Source organism: Hemitrygon akajei, chromosome 1, assembly GCF_048418815.1.
Source record: "Hemitrygon akajei chromosome 1, sHemAka1.3, whole genome shotgun sequence".
NCBI classification, from domain to species: Eukaryota; Metazoa; Chordata; class Chondrichthyes; order Myliobatiformes; family Dasyatidae; genus Hemitrygon; species Hemitrygon akajei.
Window position 1 is genome coordinate 205,392,653 of NC_133124.1, and position 22,987 is coordinate 205,415,639.

The window sequence follows — 22,987 nt, forward strand, 5'->3', positions numbered from 1 at the left end:
TACCAACTCAGGGTGTAAAAGTTGCCCTTCAAGTTCCTATTAAATCTCCCCCCTCTCAATGGTACAGTTTCAATGGCTCTCCACTCGGGTTTAGACCACCTGGACAACACAAGCACCTACGTCAGGATTCTGTTCATTGATTATAGCTCAGTATTTAATACCATCATTCCCACAATCCTGATTGAGAAGTTGCAGAACCTGGGCCTCTGTACCTCCCTCTGCAATTGGATCCTCAACTTCCTAACCGGAAGACCACAGTCTGTGTGGATTGGTGATAACATATCCTCCTTGCTGACATTCAACACTGGCGCGCCTCAGTGGTGAATGCTTAGCCCACTGCTCTACTCTCTATATACACATGATATTGTGGCTCGGCATAGCTCAAATACCATCTATAAATTTGCTGAGGATACAACCTTATCGTTGGTAGAAACTCTGGTGGTGACGAGAGGGCGTACAAGATTGAGATATGCCAACTAGTGGAGTGGTGCCGCAGCAACAACCTGGCACTCAACATCAGTAAGACGAGAGAGCTGATTGTGGACTTCAGGAAGGGTAAGATGAAGGAACACATACCAATCCTCATAGAGGGAACAGAAGTGGAGCGAGTGAGCAGCTTCAAGTTCCTAGGTGTCAAGATCTCTGAGGATCTAACCTGGTCCCAACATATTGATGCAGTTATAAAGAAGGCAAGACAGTGACTATACTTCATTAGGAGTTTGAAGAGATTTGGCATGTCAACAAATACACCCAAAACTTCTACGGATGTACCATGTGAGGCTGCATTACTGTCTGGTATGGAGGGTCTACTGCACAAGAAGCTGCCAAAGATTGTAAATCTAGACAGCTCCATCTTGGGTACTAGCCTACAGTGCCCAGGACATCTTCGGGGAGCGGTGTCTCAGAAAGGCAGCGTCCATTATTAAGGACCTCAAGCACCCAAGGCATGCCCTTTTCTCATTGCTACCATCAGGTAGGAGGTACAGAAGCCTGAAGGCACACACTCAGCGATTCAGAAACAGCTTTTTCCCCATCCGATTCCTAAATGGACATTGAAGCTTTGGACACTATCTCACTTTTTTTAATATACAGTGTTTCTGTTTTTGCACATTCTTTAAAATCTATTCAACATATGTAATTGATTTACTTGTTTATTTATTATTATGTTTATTTTATTTATTTTTTTTCTCTCACTCTGCTGGATTATGTATTGCGTTGAACTGCTGCTGCTAAGTTAACAAATTTCACATCACATGCCGGAGATAATAAACCTGATTCTGATTCGGATTCACTGTGAATGTGTAGTACTGTGCAAAAGTATTAGACACCCTAACTATATATATGTTCTTTTGCACAGTACTGTATATCCTGCAGTTCTTGATTTCCCATCTCTCAGATAGAGACTATGTGTTTACCCCATGTACATCATTCATATTTTTATACACCTCAATCTAATTTTCCTACACTCCAATGAAAAAGTTCCATCCTCTTTCTATAACTCATTCCCTCGAGTCCCACGCAGCATCCCTGTGCTCTGCACACGTTCCGGCTTTCTAGCCATGTGTTGCTGGCATCCAAATGGAAGCAGTGACGGAGCGGAGTGATGCATCTGCCAGCAGTCCCTCAGGTCCCACTGGACTGGCCGGCGTAGATCAAGGACATACTGACCTGAGAGCCGACTATTCCCTTTGGAATGCCTGAGCATAGCTTGCAAAATTTGCCCCAATACCTTCATTCCTTCACTTTCTTTTGTAGAGACAAATCATTACCTCTAAACAACAGACCATAGAGAGACGCAGTTCCATAGCTTGTCGAGGCAAAGCCTCATGGCCCCTGCACCCGTGGTTTAATCCTGACCTCCAGTGCTGTCGGTATGTTCCCCTAGTGATCACGTGGGCTTTCTCTGTGTGCTCTGGTTCCTCCCACGTCCCAAAGACCTACAGATTGGTAGGTTAATTGCTCACTGCCCACTGATGCTGGGGTAGATAAGGGTAAAATATGGATGAGCACATGGGAGTACAGTACTGTACAAAGGTCTTAGGCACGTACACATATAGCTGGGGAGCCTAAGATTTTTGCTCAGTACTGTAGTGATTTTATGTATTACTCTGTACTGCTGCTGCAAAAAGAAACAAATTTCATAACATTTGTCAGTGATGATAAACCTGATTCTGATATGTCTTTATTGCAGACTAAGAGTGGGAATGGGGCAGGGAGAGGGTAACCATGGTTGGGAAAAGGGGAGGAGAGAGAGGGGAGAGAGTGGGAAGCACCAGAGAGACATTCCATAATGATCAATAAACCAATTGTATAGAATCAAATAACCTTGCCTGGTGTCTCAAGGCTGGGTGTGTCTGCACCCTCACCAATCCCCACTTCTGGCACTCCTTCGCTGCCACCTGTCCCATACCCCTCCACGTCGCTCCACCCTCTCTATTCCCAACAACCCTTGCTCCCGCCAGATTTACAAACTTGCTCTCTGCTCCTCATTGACAAATACAAAACTGTGCAAAATCTTAGGCACCCTAACTATATATATGTGCCCAAGACTTTTACATAGTACTATATATATTATGTTTTCCCAGTTACCAAGTAACACTTAATATTACTGAACTAATACTAAGCACTTTTACTTTAGTTTCACAAACACCTTCCTATTGTAATCAATGTACAGTAGTGTGTAAAAGTCTTAGGCACCCTGGCTCTAGCAATCTATCTATCTAACTATCTATCCATGTGTGTATATATGTGTGTGTGTGTGTGTGTATATATATATATAAATCTAAGACTTTTGAAGAGGACTGTATGAGAAGAAAAGCATGGGAGAGGTTTAGATGGATGACTGTTGGCTGCATGTTCTCATTGGCGCAAGGGGCCTGTCTTCGTGCAGTATGAGTGTGACTCCAACCAAGAAAACATGAATCAAAAACATCCCAACCAAACATCATTGGTTTTGCAAACCAACACCACTGTGCATAATAATAAATGAGGCAGATGGTTCCCACAAACCCATCGCGGTCTCTCTTCTCATAAAAAGTGCTGCAAATGTTGGATACCAGAAACAAAAATCAAACTTGGTGGATATCCTCAGCAATTGAGTCTGGTGCAGAGGGAAAAACCTTTCAGGATGATGACCTCTCTTCAGAACTGCTAAGAACTACATCCAATGATGTGCTTTAATTAGAGATATAGCACGGTAACAACCAATAGAGCCTGCACCGCCTAATTATACCCATGTGACCAATTTACCCCCTAACCCGTATGTGTGGAATGTGGGAAGAAACAGGAGCAGCTGGACCAAACCAACTAGAAACAAGTTTTAGAGTAAGTCAAGAGGAGAGAAAAGGTCATGGAGAGAATAAACAGTAAGGTCAGTGGTAGTATGTAGATCTAGAGAGTTTGAATGAAGGAAGAGGTGGTGGTGTCAGCTGAGAGCAGGTGTAAAGGTCGTCTGGAAGAGATGTGAATGGAAGAAGATGAAATTAAGCCTGAAGGTAGTGGGGGAGGAGGCTTAAAAGTGCAACTTTTAAGGAGGAAGGATACACTGGCTTTGGAGGAGGTTCACCATGTTGATTCCAGAGATGAGGGGGTTAATCTATGAGGAGAGATTGAGTCACCTGGGACTGGAGTCGCTGGAATTCAGAAGAATGAGAGGAGATCTTATAGAAACATATCAAATTATGAGGCAACATAAAATAGAGGCAGGAAAGTTGTTTCCACTAGAACTAGGGGACATAGCCTCAAGATTCGGGAGAGAAGATTTAGGACGGAGATGAGGAGGAACTGCATTTTCCAGGGGGTGGTGAATCTGTGGTATTCTCTGCCCAATGAAATGGTAGAGGAGGTTACCTCAATAAATATATTTAAGACCAGGTAGGATAGAATTTTGCATAGTAGAGAAATTAAGGGTTTTGGGGAAAAGGCAGGTAGGTGGAGATGAGTCCCTGGCCAGATCAGCCATGATCTTATTGAATGGCGGAGCAGGTTTGACGGTCCAGGTGGCCTACTCCTGCTCCTATTTCTTATGCTCTTATTTTCTAACGTGGAGCTGGAGAGAATCATTGACAGAAACTTTTGGACCTTAGAACTGCCAAGATTTTGGCCATTTTCCAGGCACAGTCATGACAAACATTGATAGTTTCACTATCATTCTACTTATTTATTTTAATTTAGCGAAATAGCGCAGAGTAGGACCTACTGGCCCTTCCAGTTTTGCTGCCTCGACAACCCCCAACAAACCCGATTAACCCCAACATAAACATGGTACAATTTACAATGACCAATTAAATAACCCAGGTCATCTCTTTTATTTAATTGAGATACAGCATGGAGTAGGCCCTTCTGGCCCTTCGAGCTGTGCCGCCTAGCAATCCCTCAATTTAATGCTTGCCTAATCACGGGATAATTTACAATGACCAATTAACCTGCCAACCGTACATCTTTGCACCCGGAGGAAACCCATGTGGTCATGGGGAGAACGTACGAAGAAGTCCTTACAGCCAGCAGCAGGAATTGAACCTGTGTCGCAGGAACAGTAAAGCGTTGTGCTAACTACGCTACCGTGCTGCCCTTAGCCTTTGGACTGTGGGAGGAAAGCAGAGGACCCTGGGAAAACCCACGCATTCCACGGGGAGGACGAACAGAGACTCCTTACAGAATGGCGCCGGAATTGAACTCTGAACTCCAGAACGCCCCGAGCTGTAACAGCGTTGTGCTGGCTGCTATGTCACCGCGACACCCAATTGTCATTATAACCTCAAGATCCAGATATCTCCTTGTAACCCTTCCATCATGTAATTAATCTCCTGATTCGTACACTCAAGGCACCTTCATGTAATAACGAGCCTTGTTTCAGCAGCCTTTAGCAGGGCTTTAAGAACATGACAGGGAAAAAGTGTCTGTTTCATGAACATGATTTAAATAAATCCTTTTCATATGATAATTCTGTTTCATTAAAACTAAAGCACTGACAAATAAAAAGGAATTAGTTTATATTATTGCACAATGTCAAAATTATCCGGAGGAGTGTAGGAATCTGCTGGAGCATATTACAAATTCAGCCTTTCTATCATGTTGTACATGTACAGTCAGGACTTGACAGGCTTAGAAGAAAGGCAGCCTACGCCAGCTCCACTGTCAACTTTTTGCATGGAAGCAGGTTCACGGGTTTGTTGAGTGACACAGAAGACCCCGATGATGAATAAGCATATTCATCATTTATTAACCAACAGTAAAAGATTCAACCTGACATCTATAAGTCCCCCCAAATTACACAAACTACTAAACTAAATAGTCTACAAACAGTTGGCCAAGAGTGCGAGTCTGGAGCAAACTTCCCCAATGGTTCTTCAGCACAGGTTGTAACCTCAGAGTGAAGAGCCCCCAGAGATAACAGGAGAGAGAGCAAGCCTCCCGCACGAGCTATTCTTCTACCCTGAGTCGTCTGAAACGAGACACCAGTGCTATGGCACACAAGGCAACCACTGGGAAGAGAAGCTGCATCCTTTAAATGAGCCAATTGATGACTGGCACGGTAGAAGCAGCTTTCGACCTACACAGAAACTAACACTCACATAACACGACTAACCCGTACCTGTCCATTTTCTTTCTATTTTCCCTGTGATTTTTTGTTTTGTATGTGCTGTATCGCTTACACATCAGGATAACATTAGACCAGGGATTCCCAACTTAGTGTCTGTGGACCCCTTGGTCCACGGCAACCCCTGGAATAGAGTAACAGAGCCAGGTCCAGTACTGACCTCGGGCGCTGTCTGTGTGGAGTTTCTTGTGGATGCCCTGGCTTCCTCCCTCAGCCCCAAGATGGGGCAAATAACAGCAATCGTAGAGTGTAACTGTAATTGTAGAATCTGACGTGTGGGGTGGGGGGGAGCAAGAGGATATGGAGAGAACAGGCTAGGATTTGTATAAATGAGTATAGCCAGCTGGTGGTGCAGTGACATCCGCTCCGGCCTTCAAAGTGAGTGGTCCTGGGTTCGAATCTGGCCGGCTCCTTGCACGCTTTCCGTCCATGCTGGGTTGAGCGTGGAGTTAGCAACTCCGCCTCATAAAAAACTGACAAATGCTAAAGAAGTGGCAAGTTTGCTGCCCAATGTACCACAAGGCATAGAGAAGAACTCTTTAGTATAACTGAGTGCTAGTTGGTTGGTACAGGCTCAGTGGGCTGAATGGCCTGTTTCCCTGCTGTAAAACATGATGAATCTATGAAAGCAACAAGGGAGACAATCCACCCAATATCACCCAGATCTTTTAACTCAAACTATATATCATTTTATGCTTTTCTTTCATATGTACCAATACTTAACCAACCCATCCTAAAATGTACATCTTCTGGGTGGCTGGGTGGAGATTGGTCTCTAAGATGCATCTACCTTCTGCTAGCCTGCAGGTCACCTTTGGGCAAGGTGTAGCACCTGCTTAGCCCCCCCGATCAAGGTCACGCGAAACCGTGGGAGCAGGTGGTGGATGATCGAATGAGCAGCTGGTGCATATCACAAGTCCTGGTTAGTTGACCACTGACGCCAAGCAGACCGTCTCTGAAGACTATTGAAAATGGCTGGGGTCACCCTTCTTGTAAAGACGCTGCCCAGAAGAAGGCAATGGCATCCCACTTCTGCAGAAAAATTTGCTGAGAACAATCATGAGAGGGAAGGCCACAATTGGCCACGTCATACGACATGGCACATAATGATGATGACTTCTTCCTATTCTGCAGGGCTGAGCAAAATGTTTGAAAGGAGAGAGTGAAAAGTGACCAGCTAAGACAAGGTAGATCAAGGGAATCCCCTTTGATTTAAGTGAGGCACACAATGATCTAAATATACAGGGTAGACACAGGACAAAGATTTTTAATACGCAGAGCAGCCTGTAGGAGTGGTGGAAATATAATAAGTCTGAACCTTTAAAGGGGAGATGGATAGGTACTTGAGAATCACAAGAAATTCTGCAATTGTGGAAAATGTTCAGCAACACACACAAAGTGCCGGAGGAACATATGGAGGAATATAAACAGTTCAGACCCTTCAACATAGATAGATAGATAGATAGATACTTTATTCATCCCCATGGGGAAATTCAACTTTTTTCCAATGTCCCATACACTTGTTGTAGCAAAACTAATTACATACAATACTTAACTCAGTAAAAAAATATGATATGTATCTAAATCACCATCTCAAAAAGCATTAATAATAGCTTTTAAAAAGTTCTTAAGTCCTGGCGGTAGAATTGTAAACATTGATTTCTCTAAGTTCAGGTAGCTGCTCCCCTCGATATCCCCCTCCCACACTTCTTTTTTCTTGTGTTGTTTTGCCCCAATCTGGTGACCCTTTCACTCCTTCTCTTCTCCTCTTCCTCCCTCATGACTTGTGCATGTAATAACAATTTCCAGATCCCAAATAGCTGCTCTGGATCTGGTGAAGTTTATCAAGCTGTTTGCAAACAAACTAAAATCACTTAAAATTATGTGAATTTAAGCCTTTGTAAAAACTAATGCTACAGGAAAATAACCCAAAGATCTTACAATTATTGATAGAAAATCTCGGTGTCTTTTTAGTGGTGTGCTCATTCATAATTATTGCTCGGCAAACTAATTAGCCCTGAATATATAAACTGCTTATTCCTTACATAAATATTTCAAATATTTATTTTACTTTTAATGTTTATGATATTGCAACTACTTAATTCAAATGTGTATTTCACTCTTTATTTGAAATGCTAATTAAAAATTGCTGCCAGTTTTGATTCTTTAATGGAGTTAGAGTCATCAGTGCTGGGTACAAGAAGCCTTTTGAATTGACTTTTTTTATTTTATAAGAAACTCACCATGGTAACAGGCCCTTCTGGCCAAAAGAGCCTGTGTCACCCACTAACACCCATGTGACCAATGAACCGACTAACCTAAACACAAAGTACTCTGCAGATGCCGGGGTCAAAGCAACACGCACAACACGCTGGAGGAACTCAGCAGGTCGGGCAGCATCCGTGGAAACGAGCAGTCAACGATTCGAGCCGAGACCGACGGAGGGTCCCGAAACGTTGACTGTTCGTTTCCACGGATGCTGCCGACCTGCTGAGAACCTACTAACCTGTTGGTTTTTAAGTTTGGAACCCAGAGCAACCGAAGGAAATGGTTGTTTGTCAGTCATTGTTCTCATAAATTCTATTGTATTTCCCTATGTTCCTGGAAATGCCTACAAGGAAATGAATCTCAAGGGAGTACATGGTGACATAAATGCTACATAGGTACTTTGATGATAAACTTACATTGGCTTTGAAACCCACACAGTCACTGGGAGAATGTACAAACTCCTCACCGGCAGAGGCGGAATTGAACCTTGATTGCTGGCATTGTAATAGCTTTACACTTGATCTCCAACTGAGGAGGACATTTTAAAGGGTTGAGTTCACTGCTTAGAGAGAGTTTGCAATGCAGAACTAATTTCCAGAACCTTGGGAGGAGCTGTCATTTTACCGATTACACAAATTCAAGATGGATATAGAGTTGTAGTCATAGAATGTAAGTCACAAAAGCAGATCCCTGAGCCCCACGCCAGTCATGTTAATCCCAGTAATCAGCACATGATCTGTAGCCTTCCATGTCTTAGTGATTCAAACATTCATCAAGGTACCCTTGAAACGAGAGTCTCTGCCTCCACTGCCTAAAACTCTGTCTGGACCACACTTGAAGTATTGTGTTCCATCCTGGACCTCTCATTATAGGATATAGAGCTTTAGAAAAGGTGCAGAGGAGATTTACTAGAATGCTCCGAGATTAAACAGTGTGCCTTATGAGGAAAGGTTGAGCAAGCTGGGGCTTTTTCTCTTTGGAGCAAAGGAGGATGAGAATTGATAGAGGTACAGGTGGCCCCCGTTTTTCGAACGTTCGCTTTATGACAGCTCGCTGTTACGAAAGACCTACATTAGTACCTGATTTTGCTAACCAAAGAGGATTTTCGCTTTTACGGAAAAAAAAAGACGCCCGCTTTATACGTGTGTTTACTCCGAGAACTACCATGAACATGAAGCCTTGTGCGGGCAGGTGTGTGCGTATGCGTGTATGTGCCGATATCAGCTCACTGTCTTCCCGATTTTGATAAGTAAAACTACACCGTACATAAAATATTTCTACTTTATATAGGATGTGTATTTATCATATCATTCCTGCTTTTACTATATGTTTGTGTTATTTTAGGTTTTATGTGTTATTTGGTATGATTTGTTAGGTTATTTTTTGGGTCTGGGAATGCTCAAAAAATTTTCACAAATAAATTAATGGTAATTGCTTCTTCACCTTACGACATTTCAGCTTACAAACGGTTTCATAGGAACACTCTACCTTCGGATAGCCAGGGAAACCTGTGTACCAGATGATAAGAGACATAGATAGAGTGTACAACAAAGACTTTTTGTTCCCAAGGTGGAAATGGCTAATAGGAGGGAGCATAATTTCAAAGTTCAAAGTTAATTTATTATCAAAGTACATATATGTCACCATATACAAACCTGGGATTCATTGCCTTGCAGGCATACTAAATCAATCCATAGAGTAATGGATGAAAGGAAAATGGAGGGCTTAGATTCACCTTAGAGTAGTTTAAAGGTCAGTACAGCTTCATAGACTGAAGGGCTGGTGTTGTTATGTTCTATGTTGTAGATTGGTCTTAGAGTAGGTTAAAAGGGCAGCACAACATTGTGGGCCAAAGGGCTTGTATTGTTCTACATTCTGTTTTCACTGCCCCTCAGTCAGCACATTCTAAACTCCATCTGCCTTCTAAGTGAAAAAAAATCTTCCTTGTATCATCTTCGTTCTTTGTTTTCAACCTATGCCTTCTGACTATAGGCGCCCCTGCGATGGGGAAAAGTTTACACCTCCCTAACTTGGCTGTGCCCTCTCATAATGTTTGGTGCTGTCCCTGCTCTCGCTCGTTCCAATGCTTTTGACATTTGAACAATGGTTTCAATTGGTTAGTGGTGATGAACAGGCAGACAAGAAGGATGGAACCATATCAACACACCTGCTTTTCCATCTGGCATATTGCAGCATTCCAGACGGCATGTCAGATTCAATAATTTCAGGTAACTCACTCTCTCCGCTTAAATCAAATCTCTGCTGTTAGTCGTTGACCTGAGATATTAACTCTGGTTTCCTCTCTGTGTTGACATTGTCTCGTCTGCTGGGCACCAAACACCCCTGACTTGCACTTTATAGCGTTACCATTCTCTTTGTTTTCTCTCTCTTTCTAAGTCATTACCACTCGCGATAACCTTGGCATCACCCAGTCAGAGATATGATGACCATATCTGCACGCTTTTATGCATCGAGATACTGCCACATGATTGGCTGAATAGATATTTACATTAACGTGCAGGTGTACCTCATAAAATGGCCACTGAGTGTTGATGTATGTATCAAATTTCACGACAGATGCCGGTGATATTAAACCTGATTCTGATTTGAATCTTGCCTCCTACGGCCTGAAACGCGCTGGAAACTAAAACGAAATGGTTCTCTTTCTTCTTTCAAAGTGGACGGGGGCTGGGAGCCCTGGAACAGATGGTCAGCATGCTCCCCCGAGTGTGAACACCAGCGGGTGCGCGCATGCGTGGCTCCCGAGCCGAGGTACGGCGGAAAGTTCTGCGAGGGACTGGGGCAGGAATCGGAGAACTGTACAGAAGGCCTGTGCGTTCAGAGTGAGTACAATGCTTCTGCAAAGGACTGACTGCTGACCAGATCATCTCTGCTGGAATGTGCTGTCCAGGTTGAGAGTGAGTTTACCACCAGTACGGGGACCGGTTCTGCGTAACCGCGGGGAGACAGCAGGGACTGAGGGGACAACAGCCTTAGGTAATTCAGAACTATTGTGTGGTCCTGGGAGAGATCAGGTGGCAGGGGCAGCCACAGTCTAAGCAGGAAGAGAAGGGAAGGAGGGATGTTGTAGGGATGGAGTGGGGTGTGGGAATAGGAAGAGCTAGAGGGTTGAGTGGACATGGGAAATACTGAGAGGGGGCATGTGACTGAGTGGTGGTTTAACACAAGAGGTTCTGCAGATGCTGGAAATTTTGAGCGACACACACAGAATGCAGGAGGATCACGGCAGGTCGGGCAGAATGTATGGAGAGAAGCTCGGCCATGAGCAGTGGCAGAGCAAAGCCACCTCAGATTTGGGAGAACAGAAAGCTCCAGGGTTACTGCAGGAGATGACACAGCCTAGTTTCTCTCACTTCAGTCAATAGCAGACTGTCCTGAAAACTTGAATTTTCCCTCAATAACTAACCCTCATCTTAAGGGTAATAAGTAGGAGTGAGGGAATCCATTTTCATTGGGTAGGGAGCTCAGAGCTGAGGGATGAGTGGCGGGGTGTTGAATGGGGTCAGGTGTATAGCGATTGGTAGTGACAGGAATTAGCACTGGTCAGGTTGTACAGGAGGCAATTCAAAACGCAAGGACCGGTAGAAATTCCAATCGTAATTAATTCCAAGTTAGTCATTACCTTTAAATCTGAGGTTGATAAATATTTGACAAATGGATAATGACTAAAAGCAGGAAGGTGTTACAAGACGCCCCCAACCTAGTCAGTTCCCAGGGTTTAACTCCCTGGCGTATAGAGAGCTGGCACAGCCCCTTTAATGCTTCAGAACCATCCCGCTAAGTGGCAGTCATTCTTTTGTGACAAGAATTGAGTATTTAAAGAGCACCTGACCTGAGGTTTGGTGTTCAATGGTACGCCCAACTAGAGATATTGTCTAGCATTTGTCTAGTTTGATACAATGTCTCATTTGTTGCTTCAAAAGCTCCAGCATTTGGGTCCAAAGCATCTCGTGTCACTTTACGATTGAGCCAACATGAACCCAACAGAGCCTGGAGATTCACGACCTCCAGGTAGCTGCTCATCAGATTTTGCAAGGGAGAAGCCAGAGTCGCTTGGGAGAGCCAGTCAGTGGCTCTGTGGAGTCAGTACATCTTCCAGCTGCGGAGATATTCGATGGTGACCCAGGTTCTTGCTGTGGCTTCCTCACTCAATGCTTCACTGCTCGAACTCCAGCTGTCCTGGTTCCCTTAGGAGCACAGAAAGGTGGCCTTCATCATCTCTCTTCTGACTGAGAGTGCCCTGGCCTGGGCCACCTTGCACTGGGAATGAAGGTTGGAGGTTTGCTCAGATTCAGAGGAATCATGGCCGCCATGAGCAAGGTGTTCCATCACCCTGCTGGAGAAAGCCAAGCCTCAGACCGTATGATGAAGCTACGACAAGGCATTTATCAGCACCCAGCTACGCTATCAAGTTTCGAACCTTAGCCTAAAAGAGTGTCTGGAATAGGGACGCCTTGGCCACTCTATGCTGCTGCGATTTCCAGAATGCCCTTGCTTTGGGAGGTCTTAGAGGTTCTGATCGACCAGTCCATTCATCTCGATAATGGTCTGGCAGAGCGAAAGTGGGACTACATCAAGAGGTCGAAGAGGGCTAGCCCGAGCCTGAACTCAGTGCTCTGCAGTTCCACTCCTCGACCTTGGACCTGTTCTCATCTGCAAGACCATTGTTCCATTGCTGGATCTTCCCAGAACCTAGTGGACGGCCGTCAAAGACAATTGCAGGCATAGACTGACTCAACTTTCACAGTGGTATTGTTGAGCCAACAGGTGGTCCCCAAGACAAGAAATTGCCATTTGCCCCAGAGTCCACAAAAGTCTTCACCTCTCTTTGGTTCTTTCCCCAGCAGATCTCCACCTTCACTGTGACACCTGAATCCATGGGGTTGGGAGTGGTGGCAGCTACCGTCACAGTCCTTCTGGCATTGGATAGTCTTAGCAGATCCCCAGGAAGCTGCACTCTCGGACTTGTGGCTACAGAAGACCTGGCTCCCTGCAGTAATGGCAGCAGCCTTGACCTTGGACCATGACCAGCCCATCTCCTGCTCAAGATCTCATGCAAATCGGCTGCACTAGGCTCTCCGCCGGATGAGAGGTCCTGGCATCAGAGTCAAGGCTGCTGCCATTACTGCGGGGAGCCAGGTCTTCAGTAGCCGCAAGTCCGAGAGTGCAGCTTCCTGGGGATCTGCTAAGACTATCCAATGCCAGAAGGACTGTGACGGTAGCTGCCACCACTCCCAACCCCATGGATTCAGGTCTCATAGTGAAGGCGGAGATCTGCTGGGGTAAGAACCAAAGAGAGGTGAAGACTTTTGTGGACTCTGGGGCAAATGGCAATTTCTTGTCTTGGGGACCACCTGTTGGCTCAACAATACCACTGTGAAAGTTGAGTCAGTCTATGCCCGCAATTGTCTTTGACGGCCGTCCACTAGGTTCCGGGAAGATCCAGCAATGGATCAATGGTCTTGCAGATGAGAACAGATGTGGAGGATATTAGTTTCTAAATCAATGACTTGCCTCTCTAACCCCTGACCCTTAGACACCCCTGGCTGTCCCAGCATAACCCTCTGTGAAATGGAAAGAAGGGAGAATCATTGCTTGGTTCAGTCATTGTAAGAGAGTATGTTTGCAGTGTGGGGATCCGAACCCCAGACTCTCCCGAGACCAATGACCAACAAGGGGGCTGGGTACCCTGAAGCTTTCTGGAGACCCAGTCCTACCCTCAATGACTGACAAGCTGGTCCCGACCAACAGGACTGTGCAAGTCCCGACCCTGTCAAGTCGGGGTTGTGCTGAAGTTAGGGAGAGGGAATCTCAAGTTCAGGTGAAGACCAAGGAGATGCCCAAGCAGTCGGGGACTCTTGTAGCTAAGCCTAAGGGATCCAGCCACCTGGACACAACAAAAGGAAAGGCTCCTAAACACACACACTTGGAGCCCTTTCCCTAGGGTACAAGAATCATCTGTAACACCTCATTGCCATTGACTGAGGATACCGATGAGGATTTGGTCACTGATTTGGCCACTTGTTCAACAAAGGAGTTTAGTGGACTTAGGGAGGAGACTTCAAAGTCTATCAAATCACCTCTGCCACCTCAGAAACCTCAGGTGTCATCCTTGAAAGAATGTTCTGAGGAACTTGCAACACCCAGACCAATCGCAGTTCCTTCTGTTAACAAGGACTTGGAAGAGGTCTTTAGCAAGGAAAAGGCCTCAACTCTTTCACCACACCGACCTTACGACTGTGCTATAGACCTGCCTAGTACTTGTCCTCCATGAGATCGACAATACACACACTCAGGCCCAGAGTGTTGCTATGGAAGAATATATCAAGGAGTTTTTTGCCGTAGGTTTAATTTGGTCCTCCACCTCAAATGCTGGCACGGGCTTCTTCTTCATGTGAAAGAAAGATAGGACCCTGCAACCATGCATTGATTATAGAGGGTTAAAACGCATAATGGCCAAGAATTGTTACCTATTCCACTCATGAATACGGCTTTTGAGGTTCTCCAAGGGGCAAGAGTACTCATGAAACTAGCCCTGCAGAGTTCATACACTCTGGTCCGCTTAAACAAGGGTGATGAGTGGAAAACCAACGGGGCACTATGAGAAACTGGTTATGCCTTTCAGTTTTACAAACACTCAGCAATTTTTTCAGGCCTTTATAGATGACGTGCTCCAGGATACTCTCCATATCTACACCTTTGTCTACTTGGATAGTATTCTAATCTCTTCAAAGTCCAAGGAGAAGCATGTCACTCATGTCAAGGACATTTTAAAGAGGCTTCCAAACCATGGACTTTACATCAAGTTGCAGAAGTCTAAAGTTCACATGGCCACCATTTCACTTCCAGGTTTTATCATTTCTACTGGCAATCTCAAGATGGACCCCACCAAGATCCAGGCAGTCAGAGATTAGCCACCACCATCCAATGTGAAACAGGTCCAATGATTCCCTGGATTTGCCAACTTTTACCGGAAGTTCATCAGGAACCTCAGCTTGGCGGCGGTTCCACTGACAGCTCTGACCAAGATATGCATGAGTCCATTTATCTGGACGTCCCAAGTTCAGTTCGGTCCCAGGTACTGCAGTGGGGACATTCATCAAGAATGACCACTCACACAGGGACCGCCACGACTCTCAAGTTCATCAAGAGAAGGTATTGGTGGCTTAGAATAATGAAAGAGGTTCGGCAAAAAATGCAGGCATGCAAGAAGTGCACCTGGAACAAAGAAGCACATGTGCAACCTCAAGGGCTTCTCCACCCTCTGCCTGTAAGGTACCATCTGTGGCTGAGATGGCCAAAATTGTAGTGTTCCAGGTCTTCAGGATCCATGGATTCCCAGTGGGCATTGCAACAGATTGTGGTCCACAATTTGCATCAAGTTTCTGGAGGGCGTTCTGTAAGATTTTCCTCTGGGTTTCACCCGCAGTCCAACAGCCAGAAAGAGCGGATCAATCACGATTTGGAATGAACCCTAAGATGCCTGGCCTCAGAAAAGCCTGATGAGTGGTGCGACCATTTGATGTGGGCAGAGGTCGCTCACAACACCTGACAGCGTTCAGCAAATGAGATACCACTGTTTGAGTTCCGATTTGGGTATCCTCTGCCACTCCTTCTGGAACGAGATGCACCCAACTTCACCAGCTTCCGGGTTTAACGCTCCAGCTCTACAGAGTACGATTAGCTGGTGCAGCCCTTTTAAGGGTTCAGGACCATCCCGCTAATTGGCAATCTCGTTTTGATGCCAGGAATTGAATACTTAAAGAGCACCTGAATGGAGTCTTGGTGCTCAATCGTAAGCCCAACCAGAGATATCATCCAGCATTTTGTTTGTGCTTGTTCCTCATTCCAGCTTTATACCATGTCTCGATTCTTGCCTCAGGTACTCCAGCATTTGGGTCCTAACCATCCTTGTCAAGGGCTCTCATCACAGAAGGTGCAGCCAGGACACACATAATCCATGATCTTCAGCTAGGATGACAGAGCCGTTGGCGCTCCAGCAGCCTGGATTTGATCCTGATTCCCGGCACTGTCAGTGTGGAGTTTTGGATTTTGCATCTTCTTCCTGTGACCATGCAGGCTTCCCCTAATTATTTCTGTTTCCTCCCTCGTCTCCAAGATGTGCTGGTACATTAAACGGCTGTTCTAAGTTGCCCCTAATGTAAGAGAAAAAAGGGAAACTGAAGGACATAAGGGAGAACTCAGAGAGAATTCAGAAGTACTTAGTAATAAGATTGAGGAAATGGGATTAATAGGATTGCTCCCCTGAGAGCCAGCATCGAAGCAATGGGCCAAGTGGCCTCCTAAGTGTAAGGGTTAATGGAGCCTTCTGTTCTTCCAAATCCAAGGTGGATTTGCTCTGTCACTACCCCTACACTGCTCATAGCTGAGTGTGAGGCTGCGATTACCTCACCTACCAGTTCCATCCTTTGTGGTAAAATGAGCTGCTTCCTTTCTATTTCTGAGGAGTGGGAGACGCACCAGTTACCACCGGCTGGACAGGACGAAGCCTTGATCCAATACAAGGAGGTCTGCTTCAGCCTTACTGCACTCACTGGCACAAGTACAAGCTCGCTTATAAACTCTTTACATACACATCCCCTTTGGGCGTATTCAGATTCAGATTCAGTTTATTGTCATTTAAAAACCACAAATGCAATGCAGTTAAAAAATGAGACAACGTTCCCCCAGAATGATATCAACAAAGCACATGACAAAACAGACTACACCAGAAAATCCACGCAACGTTTGGCAATCCTCAATCCAGAGTCCGGAGAGGCTGCTGCGTATTAATATCGCGCTACCATCTTAGCGCATTCCCCAGAAAGGAGCTCCAAATCCACCAGACAAAACAAGACTAAAAAACTAAAGCTACAAGACCTGCACAAAACCCCATAGTTACAACGTATAGTATGGAATGGCAGAATATGATGGACTGACGTAAATAGGTAAACCTGCTTCTCTATGTTTTTGTACAGTATAGATCACTGGTTAATTTCTCTTCACTGAAGCCATGAGAAATAGAGACAGGTTTAGTCAGGCTGATCTTCGAGCCAGCTCTGCCATCTAACTGGATTATAGCTGATAATTTTCCCTATTCACCTTCCCACTGATTCCCCTCACATTTAAAATCTAGGGACCTCAGCCTTCGCTTCGCTCAGCGACTGAGATCATTGATCATTAGGGCAAATTCCAAAAGTTTCCAACGACCCAAAGGAAAAAAGTAATGCCGTCCGGTATTGACATCATCACCATACTTCGAGGCAAATGGTCCTGGGTTCAGCTCCGGCTGGCTCGTTGCACACTTCCCATTTGTGCTGGGTTGAGCATTGAGCTAGCAACTCAGGCAAATGCTAAAGAAACAGCCGGGTTAACGCCTGATGTGCCACAAGGAGTGGAAAGGAAAAAATAGACAATTCACTTGCCCTAAGGCTTAGATTCTTCAAGCTATCAAACACCACTCCGCGTCTACCCCGCGAATCCCACTATGAATTTTATTTCATCTTAAAAACTGCTCATTTTTCCAAACGCTATAAAGCTCGCCTCAATCTTCCTGTTCAAGAGATGGAGAGGGCCAGTAGCTTTAAATTCCTTGGTGTTAACGTTTCAGAGGATCTCTCCTAGGATCAGAACATAAGTGCAAAGAAGGCACTTCAGCCCCTCTCCTTTCTTAGAAGCTTGTGTAGATTCGGCACGTCACCAAAAACTTTGGGAAACCTCGAAAGACAATTGCCCAGGTTACAGGAGTTGGTGGATACAGCCCAATACATCACAGGCAAAGTCCTCACCACTATTAAGTACATTTACATGGAGCACTGTCACCAGAAAGCAGCATCAATCAACAAATACCACCCCCCACCATGCAATGTCCTCTTCTTGCCACTAGGGTTGGTCAGGAGGCACAGGAGCCTTAGGTCCTACGCTACCAGGTTCAAGAATATTATTACCCTTCAACCATCAGGATCCTGACAATACACACAAAATGCTGTGTTCCACCAGCATTTTGTGTGTGTTGTTTGAATTTCCAGCATCTGCAGATTTCCTCGTATCAGGCTCCTGAACCAGCATTGGTAACTTCAATCACCACTACTCTGACTTACAGACTCACGTAATGACGGAATCTTTACAACTCACGTTCTCAGTATTATTTTCATTTGCGCAATTCATCTTCTTTTCAACATTGGCTGTTTATCAGACTTTATCTGTGGATAGTTTTTCATAAAATTCTATTGTATTTCTTCTTTTTCCTTGTAAGTGCCTGCAAGAAAATGATTTTCAAGGTAGTATATCAAAAACAAGAGAAAATCTGCGGATGCCGGAAATCCAAGCAACACACACAATGCTGGAGGAACTCAGCAGGCCAGGCAGCATCTACGGAAAACTGTACAGTTGACATTTCGGGCCGTCAGCCTTCATCAGGATTGGTGTCTTGGCCCGAAACGTCGACTCTACTCTTCTACATATATCCTGCCTGGCGCACTGAGTTCCTTCAGCATTTTGTGTGTGTCTCAAGCTAGTATATGGCAACCTTTGCATACTTTGAAAATAAATTTACTCTAAGCCTGAACTTTTTGAGATAACATCAAGAGTACAGAGAAAATTTACAGGGATATTGCTGGGACTGGAGGACCTGAGATACAAGGAAAGTTTGAACAGGTTAGGGTGTTATTCCTTGGAACATAAAAGATTGAGGGGAGATTTGATAGAGGTATACAGAACTATGAAGGGTATAGGGTAAGTGCAAGCAGGCTTTTTTCCACTGAGGTTGAGCGGGACTAGAACGAAAGGTCATGGGTTAAGGATGAAAGGTGAAAAGTTTAAGGGGAACATGAGGGGAAAGTTCTTTATTCAGAGGGTCGAAAGACTATGGAACAAGCTGCCAGCACAAGTGGTGCATGCAAACTTGATTTCAAAGTTTAAGAGAAGTTTGGACAGGTACATGGACGATAGGGATATGGAGGGCTATGGTCCCAGTACAGGTCGACGGGAGTAGGCAGTTTAAATGGTTTGGCACAGGCTAGATGGGCCGAAGAGCTGTTTCTGTGAGGCATCATGCAACGTTTCTCACATTCAGTGTTATAATGAAATGAACCATTTCCCTCACTTTGCATTACTAAAATTCACTAAATCTTTGACAACCCAATTCTTGCTAAAATCCATTGTAAATTTCCTCTGCTTCTGATTCAGGTGTTCTTTCTGCCGCATTATATGGTTTGATTTAACATCAGGGAATGTATATAGTATACAACTTGAAATCCTTACTCTTCACATGCAGCTATGAAACAGAAAAAAATACCCAAATGACTGATTGACAGAAAATGCTAGAACATCAAAGAATCCCCTCCCCCACACTCCAGAAAAGCATCAATCCCTCCCCACCACCCACCACGCATAGCAAAGCCCCCAGAGACCGTGATCTAGAGTCTATCAAAAACTACTGTCCATCCCAACACTTTGACATCTCAGGCAGTCTCTCTCTCTCTCTCTCTCTCTCTCTCTCTCTCTCTCTCTCTCTCTCTCTCTCTCTCTCTCTCTCTCTCTCTCTCTCTCTCTCTCTCTCTCTCTCTCTCTCTCTCTCTCTTCCTGCAACAGCGAGAGGAGAGACCAACAGTTCGCCGTTTTGATGTTACCATCTGCCGCGTCGCTTGTCCAAGCTCCCCCGACCTGAGGACAAGCAGACTGTCATTCATGAGAGGGAGAGAGAAAGAGACAGACAGACAGACAGGGACAGAGAGAGAGACAAGGACAGAAAGAGACAGAGAGAGAAAGAGACAGGGAGAGAGAGAGAGACAGAGTGAGATAGAAAGACAGGGAGAGATACAAAGAGAGACAGAGAGGGGGAGAGAGAGAGAGAGAGACAGAGAGAGATAAAGACAGGGAGAGAGACAGAGAGTGATACAGAGAGACAGATACAGAGAGAGAGAGAGAGTGCGATTGCTCGTATGCAGGGGGCCGTCTTATGACATAATTGTACACTGCCTGCCTGCTGTCTCGATGCTTCAATCTCCCATGACGCTTTCGATTTATCTAAATCTGAATTTGCCTTATCGTTAGAAGTTATTTTCTGCAAGATTTTTTTTCACCTTACTTCTATCATACCAGACTGAAGCCGGGATAATCGTTCCCCAAAGCTCCTTCAAAATCTTATAAAATAGATAAATAAGGTGCCAAGGTATATCCTGTCATCCACCAACCTCTATCATTATTTAGATGCTGTCGAGAACTCCAAGACCCTGCTGTTATTTGTGAGGCGTACCTATTTTTGCAATAACTCTGTCTATTTTTATTTCTTCTGACACCTTACTAAATTATGGACAGATATACAGAAAAGCTATGTATTACTCCCTTCCTACCCTCCTTATCCAGTTGAAAAGAGTTGTCTGTTCTGTCACCGATGCCTCTTTTGATGAAGATGTGCATCTTTTTTTTTCTCTGTCAAGTAACTGTGAAATTGAACATTGGCCTGGGTTTTGCCAGCCGTTTCCTGCTGGTAGCTGGCAACTTCATCTTTTGCAGTTTCTTGTCATACTCACATTACGATATTGCAGATGGCTGTTTGTCTAATTGGGTCTATACTGGCTCTCAGAGCAAACACAGCATTCCTCTCACACGCCAATCAACACCACCCGATTCTCCTACCACTGATGTACACCTGGAATAAGTCTGCACCCCACTCCTCCAGAAAACTCTTCCCCCATACCTGAACACCCCTGACTCGCAACTGAGTACCCTTACCTCCCAGCTGAAACACCTTCCCCACTAACCTATCTCCCCCCAACCCACACCTCCATCCCCCTACTTACCTCCCCACGAATCACCCTCCTATGATTCACCTCCCCCACCCCAAACTCACATACCCCCCTCGGCTCACCTCCCCCAGGTCCGCTAAGCTCTCCCGCCTCAAGTCACACCTGGAATAATCTATTGCAGCCAGTCAATTCACCAACAAGCACATCTTTGGGAGAAGGGAGGAGGAAGCGGAAGCATTCGGAGGAAATCCCACATCACGAGTGGAACAAGAAAACCTCTCCCAGGTAGCAGCGAGGGTCGGGATTGAAGCCAGGACACTTGCAGCAGCACTACCCGCTGCAACGTTGTGCCTCTCATCACACTAAGGGTGTGGCACTTTTCTAGCCATGTGAGTCCATGATACAACCCAAAGCCTTGTTGATCAGGTCTGGAAGTTTCTCAGGCAGCTTGGACATTTTTCGGGGATAGAGTGAAGCCTCTTGGAATAATTAGTTGGCTCTTCAAGACAATGGCCAGAAAGTCAAAATCATTGGCACAGAGTGTCATTGGAGTGAATGATATGGCCCTCCTCGCCCACCACCCAGGTCATGCCCTCTTCTCACTGTTGCCATCAGGAAGGCAGTACTGGAGCCTCAGGACTCACAACACCAGGTTCAGGGACAGTTACAAACCCTCAATATTCTTCTATAGATGTGTAGTGGAGAGATTATTGACTGGCTGCATCACAGCTTGGTATAGAAACAACAATGCCCTTGAAGGGAAAATTGTACAAGAAGTACTGGATATGGCCCAGTCTATCACAGGTAAAGCCTTCCCCACCATTGAGCACATTTACATGAAATGTTGATTCAGGAAAGTAGCATCCATTATCACGACATGCTCTCTTCTTCCTTTTGTACCTGGACAGTTTGTTGTCTTTTGCGCACTGGTTGAACGCCCTAGTTGGGCAGTCTTTCGTAGATTCTGTTATGGTTATTATTCTATAGATTTATTGAGCATGCCCACAAGGAAATGAATCTCAGGGTTGTATACGGTGACCTGTAAGCACTCTGATAATAAATTTACTTTTTTGAACTTTATCAATAACATGATAAGAATCAATCAACCCAACTAGCCAACTCAGAACCTTCAGCTACGGTAAAACGTCTTCCGTACAGGTGACTCGAGACCTGTGGTGGAGGTGATGGAGTTTTCTCAAGGGGCCACAAAGACCACGGTTAAGGGGGAGTTCAATGATGCTCATATCCCATGAATTAATTTGAGAAAAGATACTTTTAAGGGAGGCTGGATAAGGGAGAAAGGAATAGATGTGTTGGATTGAGAAAAGGTTCACGGGAAGTGCAAGCAAACCATTGAAATTAAATGCCCGTTTTCCATGCATTGACCATGAGGAATCTCTAGCATATGGGCATGGCCCCTACCTGACCTTGCTGGTGTTCGATCAGGAGATAATATTCAGCAGAAACTCTTTGGAAGTCAGGACTGACGCACTGATCCTGTGGTTACAGCCATTCTTTTAGATATTCATAACAAAAAAGACAGAAGCAGATAACTAACTCCAACCCACTCTAGCTTTCACATAGAATTTGCCTCGTGGTTGGTCTTTATACTGAAAACTGGTTCAAACAGTATAGATAAGGATAAGATGATAAAACATAGGAGCAGTATAAGGCCATTCAGCCCATCAAACCTTCTCCATCATTCCATCAAAGCTGATTTATTATCCATCTCAACTCCACTCTTCTGCTTCCTCCCCATAAAGTTTGACACCCTTACTTATCAAGAGCTAATCAACCTCTGGTAAGACCATAAGACATAGGAGGATGTTAGGAGAATGCAGGGTGACTTGGAAAGTTTGGGCGAGTGGGCTGATGCATGGCAGATGCAATTTAATGCGGATAAATGTGAGGTTATCCACTTTGGTGGCAAGAACAGGAAGGCAGATTACTATCTAAATGGTGTCAATTTAGGAAAAAGGGAAGTACAATGAGATCTAGGTGTTCTTGTACATCAGTCACTGAAAGTAAGCATGCAAGTACAGCAGGCAGTGAAGAAAACTAATAGTGTGCTGGCCTTCATAACAAGGGAAGTTGAGTATAGGAGCAAAGAGGTCCTTCTGCAGTTGTACAGGGCCCTGGTGAGACCACACCTGGAGTATTGTGTGCAGATTTGGTCTCCAAATTTGAGAAAGGACATTCTTGCTATTGAGGGAGTGCAGCGTAGGTTCACAAGGTTATTTCCTGGGATGGCGGGACTGTTATATGTTGAAAGATTGGAGTGACTGGGCTTGTATACACTAGAATTTAGAAGGATGGGAGGGGATCTGATTGAAACATATAAGATTATTAA

At 44.9% G+C, this 22,987-nt stretch overlaps 1 protein-coding gene across 7 annotated transcripts in view; it reads left to right on the forward strand.

Annotated features, from left to right (window-relative positions):
• The window catches only part of LOC140734734 (netrin receptor UNC5D-like), an 820,373-nt gene that overhangs the window by 584,416 nt on the left and 212,970 nt on the right, over positions 1–22,987 (forward strand). For 6 of the 7 annotated variants that reach the window (XM_073059143.1, XM_073059196.1, XM_073059151.1 and 3 more), the window contains exon 7: positions 10,546–10,710. The exons of the other annotated variant lie outside the window; for it this stretch is intronic. In XM_073059143.1, coding sequence (XP_072915244.1) covers positions 10,546–10,710 — 165 coding nt within the window. The remainder of the gene's footprint in view (positions 1–10,545; positions 10,711–22,987) is intronic. 7 annotated transcript variants of the gene reach the window in all.